The sequence below is a fragment of the Cucumis melo genome, chromosome 9 (genome assembly GCF_025177605.1).
Source record: "Cucumis melo cultivar AY chromosome 9, USDA_Cmelo_AY_1.0, whole genome shotgun sequence".
In the NCBI taxonomy this organism is placed as follows: domain Eukaryota; kingdom Viridiplantae; phylum Streptophyta; class Magnoliopsida; order Cucurbitales; family Cucurbitaceae; genus Cucumis; species Cucumis melo.
In genome coordinates this window covers 10,608,795-10,636,674 of record NC_066865.1, presented here as the reverse complement: position 1 = coordinate 10,636,674, position 27,880 = coordinate 10,608,795, and the positions used below count along the sequence as shown (strand labels likewise).

General features: G+C 33.1%; 2 protein-coding genes and 1 long non-coding RNA gene across 7 annotated transcripts; 2 read left to right on the top strand and 1 right to left on the bottom strand.

The window, feature by feature from the left end:
• The first annotated feature begins 595 nt into the window (after positions 1–595).
• Positions 596–1,150, top strand: LOC127150846 (uncharacterized). Its single transcript, XM_051089536.1, has one exon. The coding sequence runs from the start codon at positions 596–598 to the stop codon at positions 1,148–1,150; it is 555 nt and encodes a 184-aa protein (XP_050945493.1).
• A 2,594-nt stretch (positions 1,151–3,744) lies between these two features.
• LOC127150845 (secreted RxLR effector protein 161-like) lies at positions 3,745–4,053 on the top strand. Its single transcript, XM_051089535.1, has one exon. It carries the CDS (start codon positions 3,745–3,747, stop codon positions 4,051–4,053), a length of 309 nt encoding a protein of 102 aa, XP_050945492.1.
• Positions 4,054–13,953: 9,900 nt separating this feature from the next.
• On the bottom strand, positions 13,954–24,839 carry LOC107992203 (uncharacterized). Of its 5 annotated transcripts, XR_007823427.1 has the most exons (4): positions 15,068–15,351; positions 14,900–14,988; positions 14,686–14,796; positions 13,954–14,221 (listed from the first exon to the last, which is right to left on the bottom strand). It is a non-coding gene; the product is annotated as an uncharacterized LOC107992203 (long non-coding RNA). The 5 variants fall into 5 exon arrangements; XR_007823430.1 differs by lacking the exon at positions 15,068–15,351 and adding an exon at positions 24,494–24,839 and having other exon boundaries at positions 14,686–14,988; XR_007823426.1 differs by having other exon boundaries at positions 14,686–14,988; positions 15,068–15,354.
• Between the last annotated feature and the right edge of the window lie 3,041 nt (positions 24,840–27,880).

The window sequence follows — 27,880 nt, the reverse complement described above, 5'->3', positions numbered from 1 at the left end:
ACGAAACATTAATGTTTTGTCATGAGTATATTGATTTTCATTATTATACAACATTTAATTTGCCCAAAGGTAATTATCAGTTTTATAATTTTGAATCTTATTATGGTTAATTGAAGTGTTTGGTTAGATATTGTTAGTATATCCAAAGATCACTAATGTATCTAATTTCAGCATTTAAATTACCAATTATATGAAACTAAATCTAGCATCAGTTAAGTGTAAATGTTGTACATTGTTATGCCTTCCAAAGAAGAACTTCAATGTATAAATTAATGGTTATTTAATATTATCTGAACATATGTCAATATCTTTAAGTTTATTTCTCAAAGCAATGATGTATAAGCATATTTATTTTGTAATTGCAGCATCTGCTCCTGTTTCTCTTTATTCGCATGCTACATCTATAATAAAGTTTAATGGACTCAATTTCTCTAATTGGTGCGAATAAATCCGATTCCATCTTGGAGTTTTGGATCTTGATTTAGCACTTTTAAGTGAGAAACCTGCTGCAATTACTCCTACTAGCAGTGATGAGGATAGATCTTTCTATAAAGCTTGGGAAAGATTAAATAGATTGAGCTTAATGTTTATGCGAATGACTGTAGCAATCAATATAAAGTCCACAATTAAGAACACTGAAGATGCTAAGGAATTTATGAAATTTGTGGAAAAATGTTCTCAGTCAGAGTCGGCTGACAAGTCACTTGCTGGAACACTTATGAGTACTTTAACCAACATCAAGTTTGATGGTTCTCGTACTATACATGAGCATATCCTTGGAATGACGAACTTGGCAGCAAAGTTAAAGACTATGGGAATGAAAGTTAATGAGAATTCTTTGGTAACGTTTATCCTTAATTCCTTACCTTCAGAGTATGGTCCATTTCACATGAACTATAACACTCTGAAAGATAAATGGAATGTGCATGAATTACAAGGTATGCTCATTCAAGAGGAAGCGAGACTTAAGAAACCAATAATTCACTCTGCCAATCTCATGGGTCATAAAGGAGCTGGAAAGAAACCTGGAAAAAAGAATGGCAAGGGCAATCATGGACAATTAAAGATAAAACAATCATCTGCCCCAATCCACGAAAAGGAACAAATTAAGGATAAGCGTCGGTTTTGCAACAAACCAGGACACTATTAGAAAGATTGTCTAAAACGTAAGGCATGGTTCGAGAATAAAGGTAAGCATAATGCTTTAGTATGTTTCGAATCAAACTTAACTGAAGTTCCTTATAATACATGGTGGATTGATTCTGATTGTACCATTCATGTTTCCAATACGATGCAAGGATTTCTTACGACCTGAACCACAAACCCAAATGAGAGATTCATTTTTATGGGAAACAGAGTCAAAGTTCTAGTTGAAGCTGTGGGATCCTATCGTTTAACTTTAGATACTGGACATCATTTAGACCTTTTTTATACCTTTTATGTTCCTTCTATTTCTCGTAATTTGATTTTCTTGTCAAAACTTGATACTTCAGGTTATTACTTTAAATTTGGGAATGAGTATTTTAGTTTATTCAAACAGAACATTTTTATTGGTTCTGGTATTCTTTATGATGGCTTATATAAATTAAAGCTTGATAATATTTTTGCTGAGAGTTTGCTAACCTTGCATCATAATGTTTGTACTAAACATGGTCAAACTAATGAATCGTCAACTTACTTGTGGCATAAACGTTTAGGTCACATATCCAAAGAAAGAATTAAAAGATTGATAAAGAATGAAATTCTTCCAGATTTGGATTTTACTGACCTTGGAATTTGTGTGGATTGTATTAAAGGAAAACAAACAAAACACACAGTTAATAAAGAAGCCACAAGAAGCTCACAGCTCCTTGAAATTATACACAGTGATATTTGTGGGCCTTTTGATGTCCCATCTTTTGGTGGAGAAAAGTATTTTATCACCTTTATTGATGATTTCTCACGTTATGGTTATACTATTTATTGCATGAGAAATCTCAAGCAATAGATGCCTTAAAAGTATTTATAAATGAAGTTGAAACACAATTAGATAGAAAGGTGAAAATCTTAAGATCTGATAGAGGTGGTGAGTATTATGGAAAATATGACGAGAATGGACAATGTCCTAGTCCATTCGCTAAATTCCTAGAAAGTCATGGCATATGTGCTCAATACACAATGCCAGGAACACCACAACAAAATGGTGTTGCAGAAAGGCAAAATCGTAGATTAATGAATATGGTTAGAAGCATGTTAATTAATTCATCTTTACCTGTGTCCCTGTGGATGTATGCATTAAGAATCGCTCAATATTTATGAAACAGGGTTCCTAGTAAGTCAGTTCCAAAGACAGCTTTTGAACTGTGGACAGGAATGAAATCTAGTTTAAGACACCTACATGTTTGGGGTTGTTAAGCGGAAGTAAGAATGTATAATCCACATGAAAAGAAATTGGATTCAAGAACAACCAGTGGTTTCTTCATTGGTTATCTAGAAAAATCAAAAGGGTATAGATTTTATTGTCCTAACCACAGTACGAGAATAGTTGAAACTGGAAATGTAAGGTTCATTGAGAATGACATAATTAGTGGGAGTTTGGAACCGCGAAAAGTGGAAATTCAAGAAGTTAGGGTGGAAATTCCTTCATCTATAACTTCTTGTCAAGTTGTTGTTCCTGTAGTTGTTGACTCTGTTAACAATCCACAAGAACAACAAATTAATGGTCAAACACCACATAATGATATTGTAACAAATGAACTTGTAACTGAGGGACCACAAGAAATAGAATTAAGAATATCTGTAAGATCAAGAAGATCAGCTATTTCTGATGACTATTTGGTTTATTTGCATGAGTCAGAATTTGACTTAAGCATTGATAATGATCCAGTTTCATTTTCACAAGCCATTAAAGGAGATAATTCTACCAAATGGTTAGATGTCATGAAAGAAGAGTTAAAATCTATGAATGATAATGAAGTCTGGGATCTTGTAGAATTGCCTAAAGAAAGTAAAAGAGTTGGGTGTAAATGGGTCTTTAAGACCAAACGTGACTCAAATGGCAATATTGAACGATACAAGGCTAGACTTGTTGCCAAAGGTTATACTCAGAAAGATGGCATTGACTACAAAGAGACTTTTTCTCCTGTCTCGAAAAAGGACTCATTAAGAATTATTATGGCTTTGGTAGCTCATTATGATTTAGAGCTTCATCAAATGGATGTGAAAACCGCCTTTCTAAATGAAAATTTAGATGAAGAAGTGTTCATGGATCAACCAGAAGGTTTTATGGTTGAATGAAAGGAACATATGGTGTGTAAATTAAAAAGGTCAATATATGGACTTAAACAAGCTTCCAGACAGTGGTATCTTAAGTTTAATGATACCATCACATCTTTTGGTTTTAAAGAAAACATCGTTGATCGAGGTATATACCTAAAGATCAGTGGGAGTAAGTTTATAATTCTTGTTCTATATGTTGATGACATCTTACTTGCTACAAATGACTTTGGTTCATTATGTCAAACCAAAGAATTTCTTTCTAAAAACTTTGAAATGAAAGATATGGGTGAGGCATCCTATGTGATTGAATTGAAATATTCCGTGATCGAACACATGGATTGTTAGGATTGTCTCAAAAGACCTATATTAATAAAGTTTTAGAGAAATTTAAAATGGACAAATGCTCTTCAAGTGTAGTTCCAATTCAGAAGGGAGATAAATTTAGTCTCATGCAATGTCCAAAAAAATGAATTGGAACGAAATCAAATGGAAACTATTCCTTATGCATCTATTGTTGGATGCTTATTGTATGCACAAACTTGCACTAGACCAGACATCAGTTTTGCTGTGGGTATGCTAGGCAGGTATCAAAGTAATCCAGGAATGGATCATTGGAAAGCTGCAAAGAAAGTTTTAAGGTATCTGCAAGGAACAAAAGATTATATGCTTACTTACAAAAGATCTGATCATCTTGAGGTGATTGGATATTCAGATTCAAATTTTGCCAGATGTGTGGATATAAGAAAATCCACTTTTGGCTATTTGTTCCTGTTAGCTGAAGGAGCAATTTCATGAAAAAGTGCAAAGCATTCTATTATCGCTGCATCCACTATGGAAGTTGAATTTGTAGCATGCTTTGAGGCTACAATTCATGGTTTATGGCTGCGGAACTTTATCTCAGGACTTGGAATTGTCGACAGTATTGTCAAGCCGCTGAAAATTTATTGTGATAATTCTGCAGCAGTTTTCTTCTAAAAAACGACAAGTATTCTAAAGGTGCTAAACATATGGAATTAAAATACTTTGTCGTTAAAGAAGAAGTTCAGAAACAGAGGGTGTCAATTGAACACATTAGCACTAAACTTATGATTGCGGATCCACTGACTAAAGGATTGCCACCAAAGATGTTCAATGATCACGTTGAACGTATGGGCATCAGTAGATATCATCATTGAGATCAAGATTATGTTATTTGACACTTTGAGATCATTTATTTATTGCTTCTAATTTTATCTTATGGTTCTGTTCTTATGATTAGTATATACATAAAAAAATTATGTAAACCAAACAGGACATCGTCTTTGATAAAGACACTTATTGTTGGATCATTATTGATTATCTTTATTATAGATCATGTTAATAGAAGAACTATTTCAGTGATACATGGAAGGGAGTATGTTAATGCAATGATGTATGACCGCCACGATCCTTTAATAGTTTCTTTGACTTGACACGATATGTTATGAAGTTTAATTTTGCGCATTATGTCTATGAATGTATATGGTAAATAATGTCAATGGGTCAAGTGGGAGAATGTTAGATTTATTCTTAAATATAATATTATCATTAATGTGGCCCAATTGCATTATTTATTATTTATTCTTTTGGGCTTATTATTTTATTAGGCGCATTAGGTTAAAAGATAATGTCCTAATTTAACACCATGATGGGTGGTGTCTATAAATAGAACCTTAAGGATTGGTCCTCTCACTGCCTCATTAACTAGTTTATTCTTCCCATCAAGAAACTTAAATTAAGTCTAAAAGGAAGGCAAGTGAGAGAAACAGAATTCCTCACGAAGATTATTCATGAATCAAGGTATGTTGTTCTTTAACTAATTTTAATTTGTAAAGTTATCTAGTTCAAAGATCTTGGCATTTATCGTTATATACAATGTTAAGGTTTATTGTATAATCATGAAACTAAAGTTTACAGATTCGTCGTTGAAAATTTCCCCCTATTAATCAGTATCCAAGGGTGAGTTCGTTTCTACAACATTTATCCAGTTTGTTACTTAAATTTAAATAAATGTTCACATAGTTAGCTAATGAAAATTTTCACCCTCGAATTACGAAGCAAGAACCAAGATCCAATCGACGTGAAAAATTATAACTAGAATAAGTTGAAACATAAAATTGTAAAATTGGAAATCCCTAATGCAATTTGTCTTCGATCCCGTCATATAACATACTTCATTAAAGTTTGAAAGGATATATGAAACCAATACTTAAACCCATACAGAAATAAATGTCTCATATATGGGACAATAAAGCAACATTCTCATTTATAATACAACTTCCTTCAATGTTCAAACTAGGTTGTTCACGTCACAATATTTTAAGATTTTAGAAAAGGGTGCTTTTAAGTCTTAATAATATAATGTATCCTTTCTAGAGTTTTAACTTTTTTAAAAACAATAATTATTCTACTTCAGACTTTCACTGCTCTGGCTAATTAGAAGGGTCCTCCTCCTCTCAATTTGTACTCTCCTCTTAAATATGAACAATACTACTTCCTTCAAGAAAATAATAATAGTAACAAAAAAAAGTTTAAAATGCACTATCCTTGTAACTTTAACATTAGAAATTACAAAGAGAATATCTTCCACCCCATGTGCTCTCCTTTTAGCGTGAACAACAATACTACTTCCCTCGGGAAAAAAATATAAAAAAGGATTAAAATTACACTATCCTTGTAACCTAACACTAAAAATTACAAAGAGAAGAAAAGTTGAAGGATCCTAACTATATCTCAATAGAGAAAGTATACCAACAAACTATTCTACAAGCTAGCACCAGCTATCTTTATGTTGGTCTGATCACATTGACAGATGTTATACTAACAATCCTTAAAAGCTTGCTCAAAATACAAATGAAGATACCAGATGACCATCGTTGATTAAATGTTATTCTTCTCTTTATGCTCGATCTTAGGGTTGTTTATATGCGTAATTAATTCTATGCGATAAGTCATCGATCATGATCATTGTATGCAAATTACTCGCTATGTATCTCTTTATCGCATGAGAGAGCTAAGTCCTCATTGAGTACAAGTTTTCTTATTGTTTGCCGAAGTATAAGCGAAACAACAGGTTTATTTAGATGATTCAGAGTCAAACAGAGGGAATTGATATCAAAGATTAGTTCTAGGATTCACTCATCATTCAAGTGGTATAAAAGAATAAAGAATAATTAATAAACAAATATAAGCAGAACTATAGCTACTTATGTACACTAGAAATTCTGCAAAGGAGAATTAGATGGATGTGAAATGAAGTTGCAAACTAACTTGTATTAAGAATGTGATGAAAGAATGTCTATGTATTACTAGGCAATTAGGCCATGAAGGTCTTGATGCTATATAGTTTTCATAACTAGTCTATTATTAAGGCGAGCTCCTCTCGAAGTCTTTAAACACCACACTTTTCCTCCTATCAAAGTACAAATGACTCAACCTAGTTAGGCAAGATATATCTAGAAGATTTCACTTATAAAACGTATAGAGCTTCGCGTTTAAGGATAGCAAACTCTTGACGCCTATTGCCCACATTTGTCCTCCTGTCGAGGTACAAATGATGGAAGTTATCTTGCCAAGATAACTTTAAACTCCTCCTTGCGCATGTTAGCCATTTTCTTGCTACTTGCCCTCTCATGTAGTTTGCAATATACATGGGCCAAGTGATGAAAATAGCTCAAACAACACGATAAGAGTTATAAGCAAAACAAGAATTTCTCATAAATCCTAAACTACGAATAACACATTAATAGATGAAAAGTAAAAGATGAATAGATTGAAGAAGTATCAACATGTAATATATATTTAAAAGAATATAGGTCTTCGGTCATTGTACAATATAAATAACATATATTGCAAAAAAATACAAAAAATGAAGAGAAAAGAGAATGGAAAATGATTACAACTTAGAGGAAAAAGGGAAAAGAACTTCCTTTCCTTCAAATTCCAAGCTCTCACTCGCAGTTTGTCGGAGAAGAAGAAGAAATCTCTTTACAAATGGTGGAAAGGCTAATCCTTTCCACCACTCTCTAAGGTTTGGTCCATTCAGGTACACTTTCTCTTGAGCTAGAAGGAGATTTTATATAGGCAACTTTAAGCAGGAAACTTCTATTCTTCTGATCATGTCAGCGTCAATTGCAGCCTTTATCAAGTCACATCAACTCCAACTATCATTCTTGTCCTCTAGTGAACTGTCCTCACGTGATGATGTAAATCTTTCTCTAGCATTTTTTCTCGCCAAATGGGGTTTTCTCGCATAACTCTTGCGCGAGATCCTCTACGATTCACTAGTCTCTTCTTCTGTTTTTGTTCCTACTTTAAGACACTAAAAACTTAGTAAAACAAACATAGATACTTACATAAACTGTATTTCTAAATACTTGTGCTTTTCCAACAAAATCATAATGTTTTGATACACTTCTACATTTTTACCTCGTTATTCTATAAAATAAGCTACAATACTTGTATTTCTACAAGTTATCAACCAGACCAACACAAATAAATTATAAACACAAGAGAGAGGTTGACTCTCTAAATGTGAAATATATAATTGTAGCTCTATTGGTTTCAAAAGAAATTTAATGGAATGTGATGGGGAAGGGTAGAGATGATGTTTATAATAAGCCTTTGGACTAAGTTAGTATGAGACAACAAAAGACGAAACTTGGATCTTCTAGTGGTTTCTACTACAGATCTTGTAGCCATATATTTTTATCCTACATTTTTTTTTATTATTATTCTTTAAAAATAATAATAGTAATAATGGCTAAAATTTTTATTTCTTTAAAAGATAAATTTTTTAATAATATAAAATCTTATAATAATCGTTTTTTTTTCAATCTTTTATAAAAATGAAAAATAAAAATCATTAATGAGCATACCTATCATTTAAAAAAAATCAACTTATTTTAGATAAAATCTTTTAATATCACATTTGATTTATTTTTATCGATTGAAAAAAGACACATCAATTTTATTTTAAACAAAATCTTTTGATATCACATTTTTATTTATTTAAAAAAAATTAATAAAATCACATAATATCTAATTTGATTTTATACTTATTGAATTTTCATAATTTGTGGTACACTTCAGGTCTATAGATAGGGACCTTTGGTCATTTGGAAGAGGGAGAAGAAAAAAATTGGTTTAGAAAGAATCTCTATAAGAGGGGAGAAAAAAATTGTTTAGAGAGAATCTCGTAAGAAAAAATTCTTTGAAGAGAACCTATGCGAAAAAACTGATTTCTCTATAGTGGGCTTTTACTTATTCACTTTAGGGGTCTTTTCAAAAATATAACAAAGCAGCAAATTATTTACACTCTATAGAACAATTTCAGAAACGGAAAAAGTTAATAGGCCCACAATGCGAAATACCAAAAATGCCCTAATAAACACACGATTAATCGTCTGTGCGCCCCCGACTAATGTTAATAAACGATTATTAGACGGCATCATGTAGAATAATATACAATTGATACACGATCTTGTAAATTACCAAATATATAAATGATAAAAAATAAATGTCAAACGATAACAAAATACTTTAACGATTATCTTTAATGATCGTGTAAATTATCTTTAACGATTATCTCATATGTCTGTCTGATCATGTTTTGAAAATATAAACGATAATCATACACCATTCTGTACATTATGATAATCATATATATAAATGATAAGGTAATAAACAGTAAAAGAAGACGAAAAAGTTTAAGTATACACGATCATGTAGAAAAGTTTCAACGATCGTTTATATACGTATAAACGAACATATACAGAAACTCCAATAACTCGTATTACAAAAATACCATCAAAATGAAGGGGCTATAAAAAGGTGAAGGAACTTGCTCTGACTTTTTCGTTCATCGTCTTCCTCGTCAATCGTTTATATCCTGGAAACTACTTCAACAGAACTGTTGCGATTGACGATCTGACTTGCATACAAAGAGGTCTTAATCTATGTTCATTTCGATATATCTCCATCATCTATATATATCTACCACGATCTATATCGCATACAAAGATGTTTGAATCTATATTCGTTTCGATCAATTTATATCTATTACGATCTATTCCGCATAAAGACGTCTGTTTCTATACTAATTGTATATATTTCATTCAATAATTTATTAGTCTTCTTTTTTACAAATAGATGGTGAGCAAGAATTAACAAGCATCATATAGAAAATCAATAAAGTGTAAAGCAAAGACAGAAGAAATAAAAATGAAGAAACAAAAATGAAGAAAGAAAAAGGAATAAAGGTAACAAACTAGAATTTGAATATCTGTCTGTATAGGGTTGTATATTTGTGTATCTTTTTCTTTATAGCACTCTGTATTTCTAAATTTGTTAACACTTACCATTGTTTGAAACATACTTTTTATTATGTCATTCAACAAGTGAAACACTATCCAAATGACATTATTATGGAAGATGAACAAAAAAACCTTAGAATTTTTGTATACTACAGTTTAAAAACATTGAATCAGATCAAGTCAAAAATAGACCAAAGAATATTTCTCGAGTTTTGACAAACAGTCCTTTTGACCAGTTCCTTAACATTAAAATTGCCAAAATACCAACACAATTCCTGAATTTTCTATTAAGAAAACAATGCCATACAAAAAAAACTAATGTTCTTGCTTTCAACTTCAATAGACATATAGTAGAATTTGGGCTGAAAGAATTTTGTGTTGTGACTAGACTAAAAGGTCACAAATTCCCTAAGTTAAATCTAGGAGAAAGAAAAGAAAATGGTCTAAAAAATGTCATTTTTCGTCATGATGACTTTATAACAAGAAGAGATATAGAAAGAACTTTCAGAACGTTGTGCAACGAGCAAGACTCATTGAAAGAAAAACTAGTTAACCTCTATATCTTAGAAGCATTTTTAATTCCCAAGCAGCAACACAACTACATAAATCTCTTACATCTAAACATATTGGATAATGAAGAAATTTTCAAAGACTATCCATGGGAAAGGTTATCATACATCCTAACATATCAGTTCTTGAAAAAAGCATCCTACAGCGATAAGGATGTTGTATACCTTCAAGGGTTTCCCGTAGCTTTAGTCTATTGGACTTTTGAGAAAATACCAAGACTTTCCAATTTAGATGTTGGGTTTGGAAGAAAGCTTGCAATTGAAGGGCAACCAATTATAACATGGGAATGTTTGGGAACAAGTGACTGGAGGACTCTAAACATCAACATTTTTTAATATGAGAATGTAAGCAAATTTAGAGCATGTTTAATATATTTCTATCTAGATAGACAATGAAAGATTTCTATCCATGCCTATCTTGAATAGATTATGATATAAATCTATCACTGTTTATCAATACCTTTGCAACTTTTTCACTTATAATCTACTATTATTTTATTTGTAGTTTTCCATGACACCTCTAGACTCATTAGAAGAAGAGTCTTGAACAATTTTGAGATATTTCAAAAATATTGAGAAACAGGAAAGAAAAGAAAAAGGCAGAGCAACAGGAAAAAAAGATAAAAAAAAATGAAAAAAACAATGAAAAAAATAAAATTTAAATAAAATAAGAAAAATTAAAAAAAATCAAGAACAAATAGAAACATAACAAATATTATTAAAACAGGATATAATTTATCTGTCTGGATGTGTTTTCTTCATGATGTCTTTGAACATTCTTACTTTATGTGCTTGCAAATAGATGAAGAAGTCGAAAAGAACAACTAGTTTATTCATTTAGGAACACAAAAAACACAAGTATTGACACAGATTTTAATTTGTTTAATATACAATTGGTTTCACGATCGTTTAATTATGTTAAACGATCGTTTATTTATATTAAACGATCATTTATATATTTCACACGACTGTTCGTTTAGTTTACATACATTTTAATTCTTTGCTACTCAACTGATTTCATGATCGTGTATAGATGTTATACAATCGTTTATGTATTTTACACAATCGTATATACATATTTAAATGATCTTTATATTACATGGCTGTCTACATTTTCTTGCAATCATTTTGACAGCAAATTCTCTTTTTACATTCAGATAATTGAAGTTGAAGATAGAGAAAAAGAAGAAGTTGAAAATAGGAGCCAGGAAAATAAAACAAAACGAAGTTAGATTCAATTGGGAAATATTCTAATCGTTGAAGAAAATAAAGAAAAAAGCAAGGGGAAGAAAATGCAAAAGAAACAACAAAAGGAAAACAAAAGTTGATTGAAGAGGATGAGGTTGATAATAACAAAACTGAAAAAGAAATTGACACTGATAGCAGTCAAGAGCATGCACCACAAGAAGTGGAAACAAAAGAAAACAAAAGAGAAATTAAAGAAAAGCAAAAGGAAAATAATAGTGGTCAGCAAAAAAAGACAAAAGTTTCAAAATTGATATGGAGACAACCAATCTCAACACAAGAAGAAAATAACAAGAAAAACGAAAGAAAAATGTCAACTCAAGAATACATTGATTCTGTTTTATTCTTCGACCTAAAAATTTCTCAATATTTTAGAGATGATTTATAGTGTTTGTAAAGCTTCAAATCTTTAAATTTTACTTTTGAAAATTTCTTTATTTTATACTCGAGAAATCTTTATTCTATTTCACTATTTATATCCTACATTATCTTGTAAAACGTATAAAGGGATCAATTACATTTATTACTATAATCATTTATATTCAACAATACTATCGTTTAATCGTATAAATACATAGTCGTTTAAATAATATATTTCACGATCACGTAAATTGTACAACATCATCGTTTAACATCTTATAAATAATATCCTACATAGTCGTCTAATTGTACAACATCATCGTTTAACATTATATGTTTTTGCCATTGTTTAACAATGCGATCAATTACTTCTTTAAAAGATCGTTTTAACTTAATTACACAATCGTTTATATATATATTAAACAGTAAGGAATGCAATTCAACATTTTTAAAAAGGCTCGTGAATTTACAATTTTGCCACTTTTGTAAAAACCAACAATATACGTACCGCCGTCTTTGTTTTCCGTCACTTCGCAATATACAAACGCATTGATCATTTAGCTTTTCATCTTAAAGATTTCCTAATCCATTTTTCTCTCGGTCCATTTTTCTCTTCAACGTCAAAAGGTATGTTGTTGAACTTTTCGTACTATAATGTTACGTTCCATCTTTTTTATATTTCAAACATTTCGACTTCTGTTTTGAAAACTATCGTTCTGTTGTTAATTCTTATTCTCAAGCGTTTTGGATTCGTTTAAACTTTTATTCTAAAGATTGTTAAATGTTCCAATTTATCATTACTTGCCGATTAATTATATTACAAATGTCTTTCCGTTTGGATTAAACGATATTTTACATAAAGTAAACGATAATTTATATTTAGGGTTGATGGTTCAGTGTTTTATAAACGATCGTGTACATAACGAAAATATATTATGATCATTATTTTCAGAATGACTGTACCTAGCGACAAATACTTTCCTGCCACTGTCTCATGCCAAGTGCACAAGATTGATAGTCTTATTAAGGATAAACTGACCAAGGAAAAGCTGCAGATGTTCCACAAAACAATTTTTGGTCCATTACTTAATGTCAACATGGTCTTCACCAGCCAATTGATCCATCATTTCTTGTTGAGGCAGATACCTGAAGAAGCCAACAGAAATGGAATCTGCTTTTCTGTTTTAGGGGAAAATGTCTGTTTCATCCAAAATGAATTCAATATCATAGCAGGGTTGTGACCAACCAATGTAACATTGGAAAAAAATTATGATAATAAGCGCCTACAAAGCCTTCTATTTGGATCAGAAAACAAGAAAATAATAACGTGCTTGGAAGTTGAGGAATTTTTTAAAAGTTTTGAGTTTATGAATGATGATGATGTTGTGAAGGTTACCTTGGCCGTTTTTATTGAAACTATCACTACTACAGAAATTGGATTACTTAATGTTAATACAGTGTCAAGTAAACCTTTACTTGACGTTTTTAAAGACGCTAAGTAATCGACTTTCAAGTATAGTCAGATTACTTGACACTAACAAACCGTCAAGTATACCTTTACTTGACATTAAAAATCCGTCAAGTATACATTTACTTGACACTAATAAATAGTCAAGTATACGTTTACTTGACATTGTATTGACGTCAAGTAATCTACCGTCAATATCGCATACTTGACACTATTTACACGTCAAGTAAAATTGTATAGTTGACACTAGAAAATCATCAAGTAAAATATTATATTTGATTCAAGTAAGATAGTATACTTGACATGTATTTAACGTTTTGTAATCTACCATCAATATCGCATACTTGACACCATTTACACGTCAAGTAAAATTGTATAGTTGACACTAAAAAACCATCAAGTAAAATATTATATTTGATTCAAGTAAGATAGTATATTTGACCTGTATTTAACGTTATGTATATTGTTTATTAATATATTAAATATACAAATTTTCCATTTTCTGTTTTCTGCATTAGGTATATTCGTTTCAATAAAACATATCTATTAACAAAATAAACTTTTCAACCAATAGTTACACGACAAAAAAATGAAAAAATAATTGCATATAATAAGTAAACCAACAATAATTTCATTCTTTCTCAATAATGTCATCAACAATTATAAAATTCCAATCCAAATATAACCAACTAAAATTTTCTATATGTGACATATTCCAAAATCAACAATAATAATAGCTATCTTATATAACAAAAAACATGTGTTGTATACCAAAACTAAATTCTATCCCCTTGCATCTATTGCCTCATGTAATATAATGGCTATGAACAAAACATTTACACAAAAAAAAGTTATGGGCATGCTCACATTTACAAAATTAAGAAAATCATATCTAGGTATGTCTATCATATGTACCGAGCTAAAAATTCAGCCCACTCCACTCGTACTTCATCCAATTCAAGCTGTGAGTATGAGTTTCTCGTATCAATCTGTAAAATATAAAAAGTCAAGTAGACACTTTGTTAAAAAAAAAGTCACATATTATACTATTTATAACGTTACAATGTAAGTAGTTTAAAAAGATACCGCATCAGTAATAATGTTTGTGTCCTTACTCACGATTTCTGCATGTATCTCATGACATAATATTCACATTTAACAGTTCCTACTTGTAAATGACACTATAACACAAAACCAAATAACAATGTATATTAGATTATATGCTAAATTAAATTGTAAATAATTTTATAAATATATTTACCTTCACCGCTTTTTAGAAGGTTGTTTTTCTAGTCTTTTTCAACTACTTTTATTTGCAATTCCATATCAATCCTTTTCCCCAAACCCAATTTCAATTCTTTAATAGAAAATTGAAAATCCAACCCACGAGCAAATACATTTGTGCAAATAAAAAACAAGAGGAGTACATCTAAAGTAAAAATAAATGTCTGACCTTTGATTTTGCTCCACCACAACGCAAACGCCTAGCAGTTCCCATATAGATGGCTTCTCAGCTCCTTTTATTTACAATTTCAATTCTTTGATAAGATCTTCATCCACTTTTCTGACACAAATATTTTGAAACAAACCAAATGAATGAAACAAAACCCACATTTCCATAAATAAAAAAATAACAAAAATCGAATCAATTATTAAAAACAGTTCACCATTAGGAGAAATTAACAAATACAAAACATTAACAATCCTCTCTATCCTCTCCATCGCCACATGCCCTTCCTTGAACTCCTCGACGGCCCTAACCAAAATCCACACTAATAATCTCAACAAAATCAAAAGAAAAAATCAACACAAAATCAACCGGATCAAGCACATACATCAAAACTGCAAAGAAATCCAATTAAAGTGACAACATCATTTTTTGAGAATTGTGACATTGGAACAAGCACATAACTCAAAGCTGCAAAGAAATCGTGATCGGTAATCATTAAAAGTTATCTATGAGCAAAAATATCAGACTTATAGGAATGTCATCACAACCATAAGTCCATAACTCCTATCATCCTTTTTAATCATTTCCCACATCCACCTCAGGAAATGAGATAACTAAAAGCTAACCAACATTACAGGAAAAAAGTTGCATTTGCATCCTCTAAAGTCAAAGAAATGCTATAAATATAAGATAGATGATGTATTTCGTATTCTTATCCATGGACCAAACTCAGCAATAATCATAAGAATAGACATAAAATAAGAGTGTGTTTGGATTGGTTTTTGAAGTGTTTAATTTTTAAAATAATTCATTTTAAGATAAATTGAAGTGTTTGACATTCATTTGAAATAACTTTTGGAAATATGAGATTATGAAATAAATCATTTTAGAGAAAACACATGCAATCAAATTTTAGAATAAATTTTTATTTTTTGTTTAATAAGAAATCCCTTCCAGATATCTATTTTTCTTCCTTTATTTTTTTTATTCCTTTTTACTATCTATTTTTTACTCCATAGTTCTTTTTGTTTTTTTTTCTATTTTTAAATACTTTGAATATTTTTTTCAATGTATATGAACACACATTTAAATATAGATATTAACAAATATTTATCTCTCAGTCAAATCTATTTCGACTTAATATCTGTGAAAGAAATCATGAGTACGTCAATGAAGAACATGATCGTTCGGTTCGTGAAAAAAGATGAATGAAGAACGTTATCGAATTGCATAACTTTTTGTCTTATTGATATTATGTTGTATCGAAAAAAAATTATTTATTTTATTTATATTTTGTTGATGGAAATCAAAAAAAAAAATTATGATTATATACTTATATTTCAAGATATTTATGCTTTTAAAATTGAATTTTTCAAAAAAAATTAATACAAAAAATGAAATTAATGTTTAGTTTCAAGTAACTAAAAAATTAATAATTTCAAGATAACGTAAAATATATTTATGAAAAAAAGATTCAAAATGTGTCTTTTTTTTATGAAATTTGTTCATAAATATAAACTAAAGCAAACACAATTTTGTATATAAACATTTATAAAAAGGTCAAACCAAACATGTGAGTAGATTTTAAACTCATTTTACAAAAAATATTTTTTCAAAAATGTATTATTAAAAAAACATTTTTTTCATAGGCAATCCAAACGGACCCTAAATCACAATGACTGAAGTGATTACTCACTCCATGTTAGAAAATTAAAGTTTGAGCTCAATGAGACATGGCAATTCCATCTCTCCTGGCAAGCTTTAAGCAGATGTTGACCAACATTACAGAAAATATATCTATGATACAGCCTACAGGAATTAATTGCATACAAGATTATGATGGGAACCTGTAACGCCCCAAATTTAAGGTAATTTATTTTTAATTATCTTAAGTTTAAATTTTTAATCTTTGGGTGTTACTTAATTGTTGAATTTTATTGGAACTTATTAGATATTTTGGAAAAATATCTAATTATTTGTAATTAAGAGAATTTGATTAATTATATTTGATTGTATAATTAATGGATTTTTTAAAGTAAAAGTAATTATATTATGTGGATAATATAATTAGGTAAGGATATTTATTTTTGGAAGATAAAGTTGATTGGTTTGGAGAGAGAGGGAAATTTAAGTTTAAGAAGAAGATTTGGTGGGTTTTAAATGAATTGAGAGAGTGAAGATTTTTGGGAAAGAGAAAAAAGGAAAATAAAAATAAAAAGAATTATTTTTATTAAATAGGGCTTTAGGATGTGTGAAAACCCAATTCATCTTCACCTTCCTCAAGAAAACCCTAAAGAGAGAAAACCCTAACAAGCCGCCGTCACTACCTTCTCCATCGACCACCACCTTTTTCGTCCCAAGCCGAGTCGTCGTCTGAAGTAGTCAAGCCGCCGTCTACGTTTCATCCCATACGCCGTCGGCCATCGACGAGCGTCAGCCGAACCACGAAGGCCGCAGCGTCTTCTCCCGTCGTCAGCCGTCTCCTCCATTCATCTCCGATTGAAAGTCACCGCGTCTCCTCCATTCGTTTCCATTTATTCATCAGCTGTCGCCTCCGTTCGCTTTCTTCCACGTCGTCAAACATCCGTCAGTCAACCGTTAAGTAGCCACCGTCGTCGAGTCGTCTCCATTCGTCGTTGGAGCTCCACCAATCGCATCGGAGGACGTTACAAACCTGAGCCACACTTCCGCCCGAGTCGTCCGAAGTCGTACCCATGCTGCGTCAGCCGCCCGCGTGAAGTTCAAGTCGCGCACACCTGTACAAGCCACCGAGCCGTCCACGTGCTTTAGCCTGAGCCGAGCCGAGCCGTCTATCCTTTTGAGCTGCCAAGCCTATTTTTCCCTTTTCACCTAATATTTTGGCAAGTTTTTATTGGGTTTTTGGCATACCCATCAAATATTAATTTTGGACTCTAATTAAATAATTGTTGGATTAAATTGACTAGAGTTAATTGGAAACCGAGCTGAGAATTGGTCCAACTAAGTCTAAATTGATTTTGGCCTCAATTTTTGGGTAAGTTAAATCAACTGGATTTTTGGATCCTTATTCAACTGCCAGTTAAATTATTTAAACTTAGTTATTTACCCTTGTGGCTTAGGATTTTTCCCTTAGGAAGCTTAACCACGACTGTTAGGAAAATCTCGATTTAACTAATCTCCAGATAAGAGATTCTACTACTAGACCCTCAAAATGAATTTAAGAGACCGCATGTATTTTAGAGTTACGCGTTAATGTTAGCTAAGATGCCTGACTTAATGCTAATGATAATGACTGTCATGACGTTGTGTAATTGATGACGATGGCTATTAATATGTTTATTACTGGTAATATTTTGAGGATGCCTACGGTGTTATGTCTGTGATGACAATGTTTGATTAGAAATGTTATGATTGATACTTATGTCATGATTATGATGATGTATGTTATGTTGCATGCTATGGTTAGGTTGTGCATGTTAGCTTTAGCTATTAGAATCGTACCCACATGGGTGTCCTTCGAGATCATCACCTTTTATGACTGTGTAGTCAGATAGGATCACCAGTCCAGTATGACATAGACATAGACATGATTATAAGCAATTCAATAGGGTCACTCACAACCCGATTGTCTTAGTGTTTCTTTCGAGTACACTAAAGACCAATTGTCCTAGGTGTTCCTTTGGGTTCACCAAAGTTCAGACATGTTCCTATAGGATCACAGATTGCACATGTTCGGAAACGTGTCAGTTTAGGGTTACCACTTTACAGGACTTTAACAGGAAGTTAACAGGCACCTAGCGGGACTAGTAATGGGTCCCTTTCTGAGTATATTTTTTATACTCACTCTTTCTTGTTTAATTTTATAGGAAAAGGTAGAGGTAAGAGCAGAGGGAAGCTAGCGACTGACAAGAAGTGACCGTAGCGAGCCATAGGGACCATTTTTCTTTCGCTTTATGTCATTTGATTTGATGCACTTTCTATTTTATTTTATTTATTTTTCTTTAAAAACTAGATAGGGCCCGAGTTAGAATTTTACTTAATTTTATCTTTACAGATATTTGTTTATGATTTTAACGAGTATTTGAGGTTTTGTTTTATTTTCTATATTTTTTATTTATGAAATTTATTTATCTTTAATTAGTAATGACTTCGGCTTAGTATAAGGAGTTGGGTCGTTACAGTTGGTATCAGAGCCTAGGTTTTAGGTTCTACAGACTGACTTACAATGTAAGTCTTTGTTTTGTTTTTACCCCTATGGCTAATACGGTCCTTCGTCACTCGCCAGGTATGTTTTATGATTAAGATGATGCTATATGTTTATAACCCTGCCTGAATTAAACTAGATAAAGTATGAATGTTATGACTATATTGTGAAAACTTCTGCTGTGGAATTTAGGAAAAATGTCGCCACGTAGAGGAGCACGTAAAAGTGATAGGAGAGATAGAGGAGTTGGACGTACCCAGCCTGAAGAGCAGCCTGCCGAACAAGCTGCCAACCCTACTGCAGAAGTCACTTAGGCAGATCTCACTGCCGTGGAGAACAGATACCAGGATCTGCTGAGAGATGCTTTAGCACCGTTCCATGCTACCCAACAGACCCCGACCGCCCCTCCTCTAGCCGTAATGGAATCTCAGCCCGTGCTAGATTAATTGTCAGCAGAGGCCAAACATCTAAAAGACTTTAGGAAGTACAATCCTAAGACGTTTGACGAATACATGGATAACCCTACCAAGGCCCAGATGTGGTTGACTTCTATAGAGACCATCTTCCGGTACATGAAATGCCCTAATGACCAGAAGATTTAATGCGCAGTTTTCTTCTTGAAAGATAGAGGTACCGCCTGGTGGGAGACTGCTGAGAGGATGTTGGGTGGTGATGTTAGCAAGATAACCTTGGAGCAGTTCAAGGAGAGCTTCTATGCTAAATTCTTCTCTGCCAACGTGAGGTACGCTAAGCAGCAAAAGTTCCTGAACCTGGAGCAAGGCGACATGACTGTGGAGCAGTATAACATAGAGTTTCATATGCTATCCTGTTTTGCTCCCAAGGTAGTAAAGGATGAGGCTGCCAGAACAAAAACATTCGTTAGAGGTCTCAGACTAGACCTCTAGGGTTTCGTTTGAGCCCTCAGGCCAACCATTCATGCTGATGCACTACGTCTGGCACTGGACATGAGTCTGCACGAGAGAGCTAATCCATCCAAGGCTGCAAGCAGAGGGTCAACCCCCGGTCAAAAGAGAAAGGTTGAGTCACAGCTTGCTATAGCACCGCAGCGAAATCTGAGGTCAAAAGGTGTCTTCCAGTGGCATCGTCAGGAGCTTGCTGCTGCAGAAAAGACTTTAAGAGAACTACCTACGTGTCGGAGCTGTGGGAGATATCATGGAGGTCGTTGCTCGGCAGGAAGTGGAGTTTGTTTCAGGTGAAAGAAACCAGGGCATACAGCTGACTTTTGTCCTTAGAAACTGCTTGAGACTACTTCGAACAAGACTCCCACTCCCCAATAGGGAAGAGTTTTTGCCACTACTCTTCAGAAGGCCGAGCAAGCTTGTACTATGGTGACAGGTATGCTCCCAATCTTGGAAAACTTTGCATTTGTGTTGTTTGACTCTGGGTCATCCCATTCCTTCATATCTTCAACTTTTGTTCGATAAATATGTTTAGAAGTAGAACCGTTGAGTAGTATGCTATCTGTTTCTACTCCATCGGGAGAAGTCATATTGTCTAAAGATAAGATAAAGGCATGTCAAGTAGAGATAGCAAACCATGTGTTAGATGTAACTTTGCTAATTTTAGACATGCGAGATTTTAATGTAATTTTAGGCTTGGATTGGTTGTCTGCCAACCACGCAAGCATAGATTGTTCCTGCAAAGAGGTAGTTTTTAACCTTCCTTCTGCAACTAGTTTCAAGTTTAAAGGGGCAAGGACTGTGGTCCTACCCAAAGTCATCTTAGCTATGAAAGCCAGTAAGCTACTCAACCAGGGTACTTGGAGTATCTTGGCTAGCGTACTGGACACAAGAGAGCCAGAAGTTTCCTTGTCATCTGAACCGGTAGTGAGAAATACCCCGACGTTTTTCCTGATGAGCTTCTAGGACTTCTACCTCTCAGGGAGATCGATTTTGCTATTGAGATAGAGCCAGGCACCGCTCCAATATCTAGAGATCCTTACAGAATGGCCTCAGCAGAGCTGAAGGAGCTAAAGGTCCAGTTGTAGGAGTTACTAGACAAGGGTTTCATACGACCTAGTGTGTCACCTTGGGGAGCACCAATATTGTTCGTGAAGAAGAAGAATGGTTCGACGTGTCTTTGCATTGATTATAGAGAGCTGAATAAGGTGACAGTCAAGAACCACTATCCATTGCCCAGGATTGACGACTTGTTTGATCAGCTGCAAGGAGCCACTGTTTTCTCTAAGATCGATTTACGTTCAGGCTATCACCAGCTGAGGATTAGACAGTGACATCCCTAAGACTGCTTTTTGTTCTAGATATGAGCATTACGAGTTCATTGTAATGTCCTTTAGCTGGACGAATGCTCCTGCTGTATTTATGGATCTGATGAACATGGTGTTTAAGGATTTCTTAAACACTTTTGTTATAGTTTTTATTGATGACATCTTGGTTTACTTCAAGATAGAGGCTGAGCATGAGGAGCATTTGCATCAGGTTTTGGAGACTCTTCGAGCCAATAAGCTATATGCTAAGTTGAATCTATATGAGCTAGTAAGGGAACCTAATGAACCTATACATCATGGGCTCCAACGATTCGAGATTAACTGGCTAAACTCTTTTAGACCAAGCTTAATCAATATTCGTTAACTAATGAGTCATTCCACTAAAGACTCATAGTTGCACTCCCCTCACTATAGATTTATTTCTGTCCACCTGATATAACCATGATGAGTAAGTCGGTCCTTCATAGATTGTTCGTAATCTTGGTTGGGTCAAAATATCGTTTTACCCCCCAGATTACATCTTGCTCCTTAAGATCCACTGATCCACTATTGAACAATTGGTTTAAGGTCCAACCTATAAACCTGAATCTTTCTCGGACCAATGAGAAGGTGGGGCCCCTTGTTCAAGACTTGGATTCAATCCTTAAGGGAACAACCTATCTACTATCCTAGAAGTGGGTAGGAGTCAATTCCATCTTGCACCCTATGTCCCTAGCTATTCACTCGGTCTTATCCCTGAAATGGGAGGCTTATTGGACCAACGATGATGAGCTCCCCTCACCTATGCAGATCTAAGGATACTACCAAATGAACAAAAGTTCATAGTTAGCTCAGAATTAAGATCAAGTTACCTAGATCATCATAATTGAAATAGTTAGTTTATAGTTTACGGTGCTATAACTAAAAGTGACTATTTCATGGTTCCAGCTTTATGCAAACCATTTGCATAGGATGCTCCCACTCCCATGTCTTTGCATGAATGATTCAGGATTACATCGTTCGTACTAATTACGGAGCGGGCCGCATTCATAGTGTTTTTCCGGAATAAGGCACCCAACCTTATTCATCCACTATAGACTATTTGCGCTATCAACTCGAACTTAATCCATGTTTATGTCTCTACATAAAGTTCAATTATATTGACAAACTCAGTAAAATAGCCTCGGGACCTTAATACTTATTGATTTTAAGATTATAGCATTCTATAATAAACTTTATTGAATCAAATAACAAAGTACAAGTTTTAGAACATAAATTCCAACAGTAAGGATATTTATTTTTGGAAGATAAAGGTGATTGGTTTGGAGAGAGAGGGAAATTTAAGGTTAAAAAGAAGATTTTGTTGGTTTTAAATGAAGTGAGAGTGTGTGAAGATTTTTGGGAAAGAGAAAAAATAAAAAATAAAAATAAAAATAATTATTTTCATTAAATAGGGCTTTGGGATGTGTGAAAACCCTATTCATCTTCATCTTCCTCAAGAAAAAACCCTAAAGAGAGAAAACCGTAGCAAGCCGCCGTCACCGCCACCTTTTCCGTCGCAAGCTGAGTCGTCGTCTGAAGTAGTCAAGCCATCGCCGTCTGCGTTTCATCCCATACGTCGTAGGCCATCATTGAGCAGCAGTTGAATAATGAAGGCCGCCGCGTCTTCTCCCATCGTCAGTCGTCTCCTCCGTTCCTCTCTGATCGAAAGTCGCCGCGTCTTCTCCGTTCGTTCGTCAGTCGTCGCCTCCATCAACTTTCTGTCGCGTCGTCAAACGTCCGTCAATCGACCACCAAGTAGCCACCAGCGTCGAGCCATCTCCATCCGTCGTCAGAGCTCCATCCAACCGCATCGGAGGACGCTGCGAACCCGAGCCACAATTCCTCTCGAGTTTTCCGAAGCCGTACCCGAGCCGCGTCAACCGCCCGCGTGAAGTCCGAGCCACACGATTGTCTTAGTGTTTCCTTCGGATACACTAAAGACCAGTTGTCCTAGATGTTCCTTTTATAAGTTCACCAAAGACCAGACATGTTCCTACGGGATCACAAATTGCATGTGTTCAGGAACGTGCCAGTTTACGGTTACTACTTTACAGGACTCTAATAGAAAGTTAACATGTACCTAGCGGGACTAGTAGTGGGTCCCTTACTGAGTATATTTTCTATACTCACTCTTTCTTGTTTAATTTTACAGGTAGAGGTAGAGGTAAGAGTAGAGGGAAGCAGACGATTGACAAGAAGTGACCGTGGCGAGCCATAGGGATCATTTTGCTTCCGCTTTATGTAATTTGATTTGATGCACTTTCTATTTTATTTTATTTTATTTATTTTTCTTTAAAAACTAGATAGAGCCCGAGTTAGAATTTTACTTAATTTTATCTTTACAGTTATTTGTTTATGATTTTAACGAGTATTTGAGGTTTTGTTTTATTTTCTATATTTTTTATTTATGAAATTTATTTATCTTTAATTAGTAATGACTTCGGCCTAGTACAAGGAGTTGGGCCGTTACAGAACCAAACAACTAAAATGGTATTGAAAGATAAAAGAAAAGAAGTTAAATAAGTACAGCCTCAAGCATGAAAGCTTCCACTTTTAAGATCATCCAAGTCTGAACTACCCAATCATTCCCTAATATCATCTCTCCCATTCCTCTATTAATATCTTGACTAATTTCTACAATTGAAAAAATAGAAGAATACATGGTGAGATACTGTTTACCAACCATTCTATTGAGAATAATTGTTAGAAGCTAAAAGGAAATTGACATCTGGCAACCAAGCAATTGATTGCCTACAAAAAAATGTATTCCATTAAAACTACTACTTTCGCAAACCCAACATTTTGGTAACTCACAAGGCCCTACAAAAACCATTTGAGTAAGTCTTCCTAATGCTTGAAAAGTGGAGAGAGATTGTTTCGTGGAATGAAAGTATTATAGCCTCCATGTAATGGAAACTCCAAGGTGAAATCAAAGAAAAAATGGACGAAATCAAGTTGTGTTCCTGCCTATCAACAATGCCTTCCCTCAATTCTTCAACTTCTAAGGCAAAACTTTCTTAGACGTTTAATTTGGAGAGAAAAGGTCCCAAAAAGGCAGGAATTTTCATTTAGGAGTTAGGACACTGATTCATAGAAGCTTAAGTATGCAAGGAAGATAGCAAAGGAAAGACCTCTTCTAGTTATTTTTTCCTAAATTTGTGTGAACTGTAAAAAAACCAATACATATGGAAATACATTACTACATGTTTCGTCATCACGAACTGAATTGGCCAGAAGTTGGGTTTTCCTTTTTCAAAAGTTTGTTTCAACAAGGTTCATACTTCATCATCTGGTTTTCACAGCAGAACACAGAGAAAGCAGATTAAACAAAAAACTAAAAAAAAGTGAAGGGAACGAACCGGCGGCAAACAGATGGAGGAGCTATCACCGACGGTAAAGGATGGAGGAGCACTACAATTGCAATAACCACTAGATGGAGGAGTTATAATCGAGAGAAGAACCAGATAGAGGAAGGAGCGAGGAGAAGCACCGGACGACGAAAGACGACGAACAAAGGTTCATTTCGTCTTCCAATGTGAGGGATTTTGCGAGCAAACTATAGGAAGCAAGAGACGGCGACGACATGAGGTTAATTTCAATGGCACGTACTAAGGAAAATTCACGTAAGGGTTTTTTCAACGGCGAACAGAGATTTATCATGACGGTGCGAGCGTAAGGATTTCGAGCGTAAAGAAATTTCGGAGTTACAATCTTGGGCGTGAAGGATTTTGAGAGATGGAAAAAGGGGAATTTATTAATATTGGAAAAAAGGATTTTTTTTTTATTAGGATAATTTATTAAAACCTATTTTTACAGTAGTGTTGACATTTTTAAAACATTAATTTTCAAAGTATCAAATCAAAATTTTAACTATAGTTGACGTTATTTCCACGTCAAGTAAATGTCAACTATACTTGACGCACAATAAACGTTTAGTAAAATCTGTACTATACTTGACGCTAAAAAACCGTCAAGTAAAAGCTAAAGTAAAATAATTCGAAAATTTAGGTGAAAATTTTGTCTTCTTTAAACTATATTTGACGTTGTTTTCGTGTCAAGTGAATGTTCGCAATACTTGACACAAATCTCGTCAAGTAAAATGTCCTTTATACTTGACGCAAAAAAACATCAAGTAAAGGTTAACGTAAAATAATTCGAAAAACTTTGTGAAAACTCCACTTTTTTTAGACTATACTTGACGTTTTTCCTTTAAAATGGTCAATACTTTACGTGTTTTTAACAAAAAAAGTCAAGTATGTAAAAATACCTAGTGTCAAGTAAAGTAGATTTTGTAGTAGTGTGTAATGGTCGGGAAGGATAAAAAAATGCAGTTTGATATGGATATTTTGGGAAGAGTTGAAGATGAAGAAGTTTTTAAGAACTTTGATTGATCAACTTTCATCTACACTCGTTTGCTCAACAGTTTGAAAACAATTCTACAAGAGAAAAAAGAAGCATACAAGTTCAAGAAGGCAAGAAGTTCCAAAGCAGTGGCATACTACAACATCAAAGGCTACATACTTGCTTATCAAGTGATTTTTATTTGTTTATACACTTTAATTAAATATAAACTAAACATCAAAGTTTAATATAAACTAAACATCAAAGTTTAACATATTTGTTTAAATGTTTTAGGTGTGGGCTTATGAAATACTCTCAACTGCAAGTGAGCACCTGGCCACAAAAAACAGTAAGGGATCAATCCCTAGAATATTAAGATGGAATTGTACATAAGCTTCATGTTACAAAATGTTGCGGAAGAATATATTCAACAACAAAAATGTAAGTAAAACTTGTCAGCGATCCTTTAAAACAATTGCATGATCGTTTACATTTTAACATATACGATCGTTTAGCTTAATGCAATATCGTTTATATTGAATACCATATCAAGTATCATATTATTTTATAAACAATCATTTAGTAGCTTAGTTTGATATACAACGTATTAACAATCTTTTGATTGTAACATTACAGATTGTTGTTCAACCTAAACTGAAATTATTAACTCAAGAGAAAGCTTTCATGGAGAGTCAAATTCAAAAGGATGATAACATGGAAATGGAGGACAATGAATCCATACCATATATTAACAACAGTGATACCAATACTTCTAATGATACAATAAACAATCAATCATTTGAGCAATCAACCTCATCTCCACAACTATCGCCACGAAGGAAACAAAGACAAACAGTTACTGACCAGTCTGAAATGCATCCAATAACCAACAAAAAACGTTGCAGATCAAAAAAGTCCAATGACAAAGAACAACAAAATCATTCGAAATCCTACAAAAAAAACTAAAAAATGACATAAAAGAAGTTCGTAAGGATTTATCCATACTAACTTTTATAATCTATAAGATGGATGACGTCATTAGAAAGCAATCATTGGAGCTGTTTGAAATGAAGCAAATGCTTGAGAGATTGGTCCAAGTAAACTTTGTTTTCAGAAAGTATTTCGTTTATCAGTTGTTTAAATAAACGATCGTTTAACTAAAATATCCGATCACCTATCAAATTTCAACGATCGTTTATCACAGTTACAAGATCATTTAGATAGAATACATCATCATTTACTTTTTATATACATAATCATTTAATTTTATTTTCATTTTCATTTAATTTTAGTTTTCAAAAAGTATTTCGTTTATCAATTGTTTAAATAAACGATCGTTTAACTAAAATATCTGATCGCTTATCAAATTTAAACGTTCGTTTATCACAGCTACACGATCGTTTAGATAGGATACATCATTGTTTACTTTTATATAAACATTCGTTTAGCAATCAGTTTTTTAATTTTATTTTTATTTTTATTTATTTATTAGAATCAAAATCGAGTAAATGATGATACTCATCAGAATGACAATGATGATTATCAAAATAGAGAAAATATGATCAGCAATAACCAACCATACATTGAAGAACAACATTCTGAAGAACTTAACGTGGAAATCCAAAGGTTAACATTTCATTCATTGTTTACTGCTTTATATTGTTGAAAATTGCTTACATTCTAAATAAGTAACAATTGTATTTTTTTTTTCTTATTCTCATTTTTTTCTTATTTTTTTTAGGGAACAAAAAATAACTTCAGTTGAACATCAAGAGGAATCAGATAGTGATATTAGCATAGACGATAGGGATGCAGACTTGCTATTGACTATAGGAGATTTATCGAATAATATAAATGCTCAAAGTCAGAAAGAAAAAAACCTACCAAAAATGATTACTACCCTTCCAATTATGAGCCAACCTCTTTCACCTTATGAAATACTACATCATCAAGTACTCTCAAACACCTTACAATGGCTCCATTGGATCAAATTTTACAAATTGACGAAGTGCCACCAACAATTTCAATTGTAAATGAAGAATATCAACTGGTATGTATACACAACTATGTAGTTTTTTGAATTAAGAGTTTGTTTCTTATTTAATATTATGCATTGTAGAGAATATAAAAAAATGATCAAGCAGTTACTTTGATTGAGATAAAAAAAGAAAAAGAACAAGTAACTGAGGAACAAAGTCTAAAAATTAGAAATGTGGAACAATCTACTTCAACTGAAAAATAGAATCTCAATTGGTATGTATACACAACAATTGTGTAGTCCTTTAAATTAAGAGTTTGTTACTTATCTAATATCATACATTACAAGAAAAACCAAAATAATAGGTTGAGATTCAAAAAAATGATGAAGTAGTTACTTCGGTTGAAAATGAACCAGTAACAGAGAA